The sequence below is a fragment of the Marmota marmota genome, unplaced genomic scaffold, assembly GCF_001458135.2.
Source record: "Marmota marmota marmota unplaced genomic scaffold, marMar, whole genome shotgun sequence".
NCBI lineage: Eukaryota > Metazoa > Chordata > Mammalia > Rodentia > Sciuridae > Marmota > Marmota marmota.
This window is the reverse complement of record NW_026000037.1, coordinates 49685737-49696187: the sequence shown is the minus strand read 5'-3', so window position 1 is coordinate 49696187 and position 10451 is coordinate 49685737. Positions and strand designations below refer to the sequence as shown.

General features: G+C 33.2%; 1 protein-coding gene across 1 annotated transcript in view; it reads right to left on the bottom strand.

Annotated features, from left to right (window-relative positions):
- Positions 1-9168, bottom strand: part of Gca (grancalcin) — an 18886-nt gene extending 9718 nt beyond the window's left edge. Inside the window, exons 1-3 of the mRNA XM_015479257.2 lie at positions 9012-9168; positions 5813-5968; positions 1378-1447 (exon numbers count right to left, since the gene is read on the bottom strand). Coding sequence (XP_015334743.1) covers positions 1378-1447; positions 5813-5968; positions 9012-9038 — 253 coding nt within the window. The 5' untranslated portion in view covers positions 9039-9168. The remainder of the gene's footprint in view (positions 1-1377; positions 1448-5812; positions 5969-9011) is intronic.
- Positions 9169-10451: the final 1283 nt, after the last annotated feature.

Sequence of the window (10451 nt, the reverse complement as noted above, 5' to 3'; positions counted from 1 at the left end):
TCAAAAGGTACTTCATTTACCCTTTTTGGGTAGACTTTCAGCTTTTGATATCCTTTGAAAGAAAACTATGAGGAATTAAAGGCCGGTCAGTCACCAGAGCCTTTTTTCTCCAACCAAGGGGTGAAAAAAAAAAAAAATCTATTATTTTTAACCAAAAGGAACATGGTTAGCAACTCTCAGCTGCGTAGTTTTCTTTTACCCTGGGACATACCTAAGTATGCCTTAAGCACATAAGGACAATCCCCAGCACACATACAACACACACACACACACCAAAAAAAAAAAAAAAAAAAAGAATAAGTAGAAAACCTAGTTCAAATAACATGCAATATAGAAAGAGAAAACATCAGTGAAGAAAATTACCCATAACTAAAGTAAATAAGTTTCCAGAGTAAGCACACATGCACTGAGTTCCCCACAGAATACCACTAAGTAAAGCATTATGGAATTTCTGAATACTAGGAACAAAGAGAAGATCTCCCAAGCTTCTGGAGAACAAAAGCAAATCACATATGGGCCAGAAGTGAAAAGATAGAACAACAATGGAAGCTGAAAACAATTAAGTAATACCTCTAAAATTCAATATGAAAATGATTTGTAACCCAGGACTCTATACCTGACCTAAAATCCCTTCATTCTGAAGACAGAATTAAATCTTTTTAATATACATAAGGTCACCAAAATTTACCACTTTTATTTTACCTAATGATAAATTTCATTGAAATAAGAGATTGTATTTTTTTTTAAGTGGAAAGCAAGATGTCAGGAGATTGAGTGAAGAGGCCAACCAACTGGAGAAAACAAAGACAGCTCCAGAATGAAGGTGAAAGAATGCCAGTATGAGAATCACACACAAAAAACAGAGCACACTGGAAAGTTCCAGGTTGATAAGAAAGATAGAATACTTAACCTTATTAATTTCAAGAAAAGCAAAAAGTTATATAAAAAGGAAAAGTAATCATATATTGTCACAAGACAAAGTTATAAACAGTATGTACATACCAAAAAAAACTACTGATTACCTAACCAAAATTACCATACCACCATATTGTACTATGGGAGACTGGGAAGTATTCCTGTGTGAAGGGAAGGGACAGGGTTACCTCAAGGTTGAAAGAGAATTTAATCCTCTCAATTCGAAAAGAATCAGCTAAAAAGAAGCCTCTTATATAAGTGATTAATGTTGGGAAGAAAGGAATGTACAAGGAACAGATTATATTCATAACTGAACCATTTGGCTGAACCATCTCTTTAAACCATGTGCATGTATAACTGCTATGAAATTTTTAAATATGTACTCTAATTATGGGGATACAAAAAACTAGAAAATGAATATCCTATTCCAATTTCAACAAAAGGGGGTGGGGAAGATCTTACGAGAATAAGTTCCACTGATTCCAGACTGTGTCAAACATTTCTGAAGTTCCTCAGCATCCACTTCACCATCCTGTTAAAACAATAATGATAACCTTATTTAATGTTTAGTTATATATATAAAAGCATATTAAAATGTTAATTAACTATGGTAGCTCAATCAAGAAATATGCATTTCTCAGAATACTGGTATCAACTTCAAAATTCTAAAAAGAATTATCAACCGCAAAAGCATATTACAGAACATAATGCAATGAATCATTTCCTCTACTTCTGAAAAAAACAGCACATTGACTCTGTTCTATCACAATTCAAAACAAAATATTGTGAAAGTCATTGAATCTCTAATTAAAATAGAAAAATCCATAAAACGTTTTTAAAAAGTTCTCACAAACATTCCCAGTCATGGTCATTTTTGGAAGGAACTATGTCTAAAGAAAAACTTCATATTGAATGTTTTACTGGCAGGGAAACATATCCTTTTCGATCTAACAATTACCTCTAGTGAAATTTTATAGTCCTCTGTATTGTGTAGCTATTCTGATTAGTGTCCAAACATTCCTGTTTGAATTTATTGGAAATGACAATGGAAATGAAACAGAGTATTCTCCTTACGTTTCAGTACCTAATCCTATTTTCTACACAAATATACAGTAAGGTAATTCACTTGGAAATATCACATACATTGGTACAGATGCAAAACAAGAGCTATGAGAAAAGATTAAAAAGGTAAATTTAAGACACATGCTTCATAAAAAAAAGAAATGAACAAATACTTTAGAAAAAACTTCTAAGAAGTATTTAGATAGTCACATTCTACTAGATCTTTAACAATGAACCTGCAAACACAATTCCAGTGGTTCTAATAGAAATTTAAAAATACTGAGTAATATTCTTCTCAATGAAGCATCCTTACAGTCGTCTCTGCTTAGAATATCTGAGTGCTCCTTCCTAGGTCCTACATACTTTGGGGATCTTTATTAAATTTTAAATTCTATAGTAATAAAATTATACCTTAAAAAATACCTATTTCCTTAGACTTGTAGCTATATTACAAATACTTTCTTCCAGTTATAGGAACTTTAGAAGAACTTTGGGGCACGTTTTATTTAACCAACATTTATCCACCTCCCTATTAGAAGTCCCGAAGCAACTGTTTCAAATGATTATTATATTACAAACCTCTTTCAAAAACTTCATGTTCTGAGCAAAAAGTCATTAGTAAAACACTCTACTAATTAATTTGGAGAGCTGCCATTGTCAATACCATTTCCGTGAAATAACACACAAATGCCATGCTACTGTCAATGATGGCACACTAAATTTAAAAAGACTCTTTTACAAACCATTAGAAGAGGCAAAGGAAGAAAATGACTTACCTTTCTTTTTGATTTTTTAAAAAAATGTCTTTTAGCACACAAAAAGTGATGTAGTCATAAATTATCTTTTCTTAAACTCTTCTTAAGTGGAAAAATGCCATTCTACTTGATGATTAAATTAATGAGAAGTTACTGAGCCTCATGAATTTTTTCCCATTTATAAAAACAGTGTATCACGTAGAAAGCACAAGAATGCAAAGAATGGAATGTACAGACCACACAAACATGAAGTTTTCAAGAAAAATGTAAGGGTACTGAAAATCTACACCAATCCAATTAAAATGAAGAGCAACAAATCCTACATGTCAGATGATATTTTCTGTTCAAGCATCAGTCTATTCCGTAACATTTCACACAAAAGTTTCTCACCAGCCTCTTCCGTAATATTTCACACCTTTCCCAAACTGGGTATTTCTCTAAATTCTACACTTCTAGACAATGAAGAAGGAACCAAAAGGTGTGGAGGTTCTTTACGATGAAAGAACATTTATGGAAAAAGCAGACTTGGAAAAGATAGTTGAAAAGATACAAAACAAAATTTATTGCAAATTTTAGTTGAAACACATAAAAGTTATTTTAGGATCTTTCTTATGAATGAAATGAAAACTACAAAACAGCTCACTATTTCCTCTCCCACAAAATAAAACAGCTTTAAACTCTGTGTGCCACATTTCCATGTGCTCATTTATCTGCAAAGGCCTAAGCTCCCCTCACCCACTGCTCTGCCTAGAAGGATACACTGTAGATAAAAGTCAATTATATGTCTTGTTCTTCAGAAGTGAAGGTGTACTCTTCCTAAGAAAAACAATATTTACTATTTTACCAGGGTTAAGAATCAGATGCTATAAAATGTAGGATATCATCCATTAATTGCCTCAAGAAGTCCCATACAGTGGGACTCTGATTTTTTTTTTTCTTTAGACTTCCTTTGGAATTAGGGTGTACTACTTTCGTGGCACATCAATAGGTGAACAAGAACCTTCACATGTTCAGCTATATAGAAGTTCTCTGAACCCCGTCTTTTCGGGTTCAGATTTCATAGCATCAGCATGATTGCTAATAGACTAGGTAAGAAAATCCAGCAAGGCCTAAAATTCAGACTCTACTTGGCCTCTGTGTAGCATTCCTTCCTCCAGGGTTTGGGAGAGAACTCCTCTGGAATAAGAGTCTTATGACCTCCTGTCAGGTAAGGTAAATCAGAGAATAAAGAAAATTATGGCCATATAAGAACAGGGAAAAGTTTCTGTGACTTCCTTGGGGAAGAGAAATTCTAGTTTCTATGCCCTATATCCTGCCTCAGGGAAGGCATTATGAGCTAGGAACCATGGAAAAAAATATACAAAAATATAAATAAATATATAACACATATAAATATCAAAATGTGTGTATATGTTATCACACTTATATATGTAAATATACAAATATGTATCGCAATTATATTCTTTCCTATCTTCAATACTCAACAATTCTCTTATTAAAAAATGCAACTGATATCTCATAAAAATGGATGTGATACATACTTCCATTAAGACCACTTGAACTTTCACAAGATAATGAATATAAAATTACTTTAAAAGGAATAAATTGTGGTATAATAAACAGTAGTTGCAATAGAAATAAAGAAAAAAAACTTTGCCTGACCACATAATTACTTATTATCACTAAAACTTTGCATGCGAAACTCACGTACCTGAATTGGCAGGTTCATACTTCCCAATTGGTCATAATAAAGCCTGCCTTCTACATACTTATTCAAATTTATTAGAGAGTAATAACATACTAATACTATAATATATCATTAAGATAATAATTTCTGTAATATTTTGTTAAAAATAGAAAAATATGCCCTAATATGATTATATAGATAATCTTTTTGAAAGACTGGACAGTCATATAAATTAAAAAAATCACTAAAAATGACATAAATCCTTCTGTGGAAAAAATGTAATTGCTCAACTTGAATAAATTTATGATATTTTGAGGTGATTTCCTATTTATAATACTGTTTGACATACTTGGGTTTCAAATTACACACACACACACACACACAAACACATACACACAAACACATACACACAAACACTTCTTTTTAATGGAATGAATGGCAAAGTTAAAATATTGTTCCCTAGACTAAATACTAATTGCTGTAAATATCTCTTACCTTCCCTTAAATTTATAATAGTCATCCTTGTTTGCTATAAAAGGATGTTCAGACTAAATGTAATTAGCTTTAGATTATCAATCTCTCCAAGGGAATAGAATTCTTCTCATTGTCAAACATAGGGAAGATATTAAGACGATTAAGTGAGAGATAAGATAGTTCAAAATAAGAAAACATCTAAGTACTATAATACTTATGTTTTGATGATGTACTTAACTACTAGTAACAAAATCCCTTTGTCAAATAATGTCAGCAAGAAAAGTGTTGGTCTATTTTCTGCAGCTATATAACTGAGGCTGTGTAACTTCTAAAGAAAAGAGGTTTGGTTTTGCTTATATTTCTGGAAGCTAGGTAAAGCACAGGCATCAGCTTTTCTTTGTAAGGACCAGGTGTGAAGACCAGAGACAAATGTGTGAGAGAGAAAAATGGGAGGTGACTGACTCACTTCAAAACAATCCACTCCAATGTGAAATAACTAACCCACTCTTTCAAGAATCACCTTTATCCTCTGATGAAGATGGAGCCCACATGACCTAAAGGCCTCTTAAAGGCACTACTACCTCTCAGTACCACTGCACTGGCATGTAAATTTCAACATGAGTTTTGGTGATGACAAACAACATCAAACCTTAGAAGACATCCTACTATGTAAGGAAGAATTAGATTTTTCTACTTTGAAAATCTTTCCTCTTTCAATTGATTTAAAGTGACTTTTTAAAATAAAATAATTATGACTGCCCTCATCTCAGGTCTCAAGAACAAAACCAGCCTAGAAAAAATTTAAACATAAGTTCCATATGCATTTAAACTGATATACTAAGTGAAATACTTGACATTTCTTTTGAATACCAATCATTTTTTTTAAACTAACACTTGTGCAATAATTTTAGCACCTTACCTGTCCAGCAACAGCAGTGAAATAACTCCACATAGCATCATCAGCTGAAGAATAATTGTCTGAATATGCTGGGTACCCAGAGTAACCACCAGGGAGCATGTTTGGACCTGTTCCTGGCATTTGCATTCCTGGCATCTGACCACTAAAATTTCCAAACTACAAGAGTAAAAGAGAAGAAAATAAATAATACAAAAATTATCCATTAAAGTGGCTTCAAATAAAATATGTATTGAAAGTCCACTGAAAAGTAAAAATATAGTTACCAAAAGCTCCCAAACATAATTATCACAAAAGCTTAAGCTACATAATACTAGGTAACTAACATTAAGACAGAGTTCATTAGTATTTGTTATTCAGCATTAAAAGTAGTTAAGAGCTAGAGGTATAGCTCAATGGTAGAGAGCTTGTCTAACATGTGTGAGGCACTGGGTTCAATCCTCAGCACCACATAATAATAAATAAATAAAGGTATTGTGTCCATCTACAAGTAAAAAAATTTTAAAAAGTAGTTAAAAAGAAAAAATACATCAGCCACTAAGAACTTAATTCAACAAAAGAATATAAGGTATAATTTTTAAAGTTTACCATCATCATCAGTGAAATAAATGAAAGTAAAACGTAAGATTTCACATATAGTGAAACTCAGAATTATACCTCAAGACACATACTTAGAAAAAAATGTGGTCAATACAATGAAACTGGGACCTAATCATGGGAAACTGCTTATAGCTCAAATATCCTCTCCACCATAAAAGATTTATTTTTTAAAAAATTAAGATGACAAGAAAAAAATACAGTGACAACTCTAATAGTCCACTCCAATACTAATAAGAAAAATAATAATACCAATGAAATAATAATATTAGGCAGTTAATATTTATTGAGGGCTTTTTATATGCCATGTACCACTCTAAGTACTTCCATTGATTATTTCATTAAATTTTCACAACTCCATGAGATATAAAAGTATTTTGTTCTTTTTGCAGTTGAGGTTCTGAAACTTCAAGATCTCCTGACCTGGTCAAGGTCAAATAGCTAGTAAGAAGTAGACCATGTATTCAAATATACTTACCCTCAGAGACATGTGGATAAACCCTATCCACATTTATTTCATGCTATGGCTATGGTTTCTCTCTTATTTACTGTTCATTTTGGGACATGGCATATGCTTTTAATACCTTAGAAAAACATTTTGCTCAGAATTTTTGTGAGTCCAGAGAGAAAGAAGTAGTAGATTATAAACTCATTCCATTAAATAAAAATCTTGACCTGAAGGCTGAAAAGAGGTTGCCATAAGACAGAAAGAAAAAAGAATTTCAAGTAGAAGGAAGAAAAAAAAATATAATGAAAATATGTATAAATTAAAATTTTAAATTTTTTTTCCTGTGAAAATTTTTATTATAAAATTAGTATAATGAAAATAATACAATTTTGATTAAAAAAACTCTTACTAAACAAGTAAAAAAGTATTAGAAAAGCATTTAAAAAGATGAATCATTTACTGGGTCAGATAAAAGTATACTTTCAAAAAGGTCTAACAGCTACCATTTTATATTTTGTTAAATATAAAAATATTAATTTAGGTCTATATTGACTATAGTTAATATGTTTCATAAAACAATTTTAACTTATAAATATATTCCAAATAAAGAAATAATGCACATTTTACCCTTGGATTTTATTCAATGTATCTTAAAAGAGTTCCACTGAAAAGTATTAATTTTACTAATCTATATTGCTTTCTTTGTTTGAGGGTATTTTTGTCCTAGCTACTAATAAGGAGTTGGAGAATAGATGTGAAGAGCTGTTTTTATTAGGATAAGCAGAAAAAAAGCATTTAAATGTTTAAAATATGTTCAGATGTTTCCTTCCATTAAACACAAGCACTCTGATAAAAATGGGGGTAAGGAAGTAGCAAATCCTTTCAATTAATATGTTATTACAGATGTTTCCTTCCATTAAACACAAGCACTCTGATAAAAATGGGGGTAAGGAAGTAGCAAATCCTTTCAATTAATATGTTATTACTATCACCATCATCTCTACCACATACATGAAATTAGGATATCCAACTAGGAGTAAAAGTAACATATTTCTAACAGGGACTGCAATCTAATTAAAATATGTAGAAGGTAATGAAATTTAAACTGCCTCATGGATTCATGCTATTTTGACTAATTTTGAAAGAGATTTTACCTTCCTTAGGCACCTTAAACTTCCTTAGTAACTTAAGGACTGAAAGTAGACATTAGAAAGTAGAAGATGCCAGAGGGAATTCAGGCACGTTTTCAAGCAACTCAGTTTAGGAACAAGTATGTGTCAGAGTTGAGAGCCTGGAAATCCATTACCTTAAAAAATGATTCTCCCTTAGTTCCAAGGATTAGAATTAATTCCTTTGAACACCACTACTATACACTAGTGTCAATATCTGGATTAAAATTAATAAAGCATAATTTCCATTTTTAGGTTTAAAAAAGTTAAAATAAAAATAGAAAACAGGCTACCTTCTGCCTGCACCCTAGTGGACCATCCCACACTCTTTGTAAATAAAAAGTATGCTCCAGGCACTTTGAAAATTACTGATAAAAAGGTTGAAGACTTGGAATTCCTTTCCAAAAGGAAGGTACTAGCCACAGGATACTACAATTAAGAATTCTAACTCCAAAGGTGATGTAGAAAAAACAATTACATGAGAAAGAATAATCTTCACAACTTCAAAAACAAAGTCTAGAAAAACAGATTGTCTTTGCTCTGACAAAAGGTATCGGGGGCATTTAGAGTTCATCTTAACGTATTTGTAAGGAGTTTTAAAAATGAGAAGTGGTAAAAATAATTTCAGAAAGAGGATCTGTAACAAAACTGCGTGGAGCAGGGGTGAGAACCCTATAAGATTATTACAAAAGGAGAAGGATGTTTTATTCCTCGGTTCCAAGAAAAGAAATTTCAAAAACACAATTCACATGGCAACGTCACACTGAGGGTCGACACTTAAGGGTCCTCAAGGATCGGAACACCTGCAGTTCCATTTTAGCCCGCCCAGCCCCTGTTTCCAGCACTACTCAGAGTTCTGTTTCAGGCCCTCTAGTACCAGTCACCAGAGAAGGACGCGGAGGCAGTGGGCGGACCCGCACGGTGGCACCGCCCGTCGGGCCACACACCCAGCGAGGACCGAGGCCACGAAAAAGTAACCAGGACTCACCCCTCCTCCATATCCCGGGTAGGCCATGAAGAGCCGACCAAGTGTCACCCAATAGTCACTCTTGAGTTGGCGTTCGCCCTGGTGAGAAAAGCGAGGAAGTGCAGGTGCAGCTCAGGCCGAAAGCCACCCAATCCCCGCGCGTCGCGTTCGCGCGTTCAAGCCCGCCCCCTGAATCCAGCCCCGCCCTACCTAGTTCCGATTGGCTGAGTCCTGCCTTTCACGACCACACTGCGGGAGCCCGCCCCTTCTCGGAGTCTAGCCTCACTCTCCTCAGTTCTGATTGGCTATCAGGTCTCTTGGCTCAGAGAACCTGTTTGTTCAGCTCTTATTGGCTCACTCAAGTTCTTAACCAACTCACTCCAGATTCTCTAAGCTATTGTTTCCTAAAGTTTCTTTTCTCCCTAGAAAATCAAAACCGGGCAGCACACTTCTACTCTTAGACTCTTCTGCGCTTAGACTTAGTCATCTTTGAATTTCAAATTTTGCAGTTACTAATCTTTGCTTTTGTGTAGTATTGATGTCACATCAGAACTTTGAAGTTGTGCCCCAAGGAGAGTACTTCTGCATTAAACCCCAATTGACTCCAAATTTAGGAGTCTGGCCACAACTGTCAAACGTAACAAATAAAAACATAGGATATCTAGTTAAATTTGATTTTCAAGTAAATAATTAGGGTAAGTCTCAAATATTATACACACGTACACTTATATTTAGAATTTTTTGCTGTTTATAGGTCAGTAATGCACAGTGTCCTGTATATTATTATATTATCTGGCAATCCTACCAGTGACTCAACCTTTGGAAAACCCTTATTAAATATTATCTATACCAAAGAATATTTTGCTCTTTAAGAGTTAATTTTTAATTTTGATTTTTAAGTAATTGACAAGTCTGCTTTTATCTAGAATACAAATGAAATTTATAGCTCTGAGTTTAAAAGAACAAAATAGTCATAGTTTCAGTTTTAAGACAAAACAAAGATGATATTATTTCAAGTTATCACTGAAGAATAAGAGAGGAGCTATTTCAAAAATAAGGATGTTAAAAAGAAGTGTTAACTATTAGCAGATGAAATCAGTCTTGCAAAGCTTAACTATTGTTTAGCTACACCACAGAGGAATATCTTGGACCTTGTGAAACAGTTTTACCAGGAAGAGACAGAGAGAAAGGAAGCTTGAAAATGTACAAGCTATTCTTGAGAAAGTGTCAGTTCCTCTGACACAATAAGAAATACTTTACCAATAAAGTTAAATTACTGGGATAAATAAATAAGTAGAAAAAATGGCAAATTCTACTTGGTAGCAGAAAAGAATGTATGACTCATTAAGGTATCAAGTGATAATAGAAAGCTGAACAAATTGTTGCCAAGTTAATACACAGAATTAACTATATATTCAAATAAATACTTAGGGAAAGATTGTCCACATTTACTATGTTAGT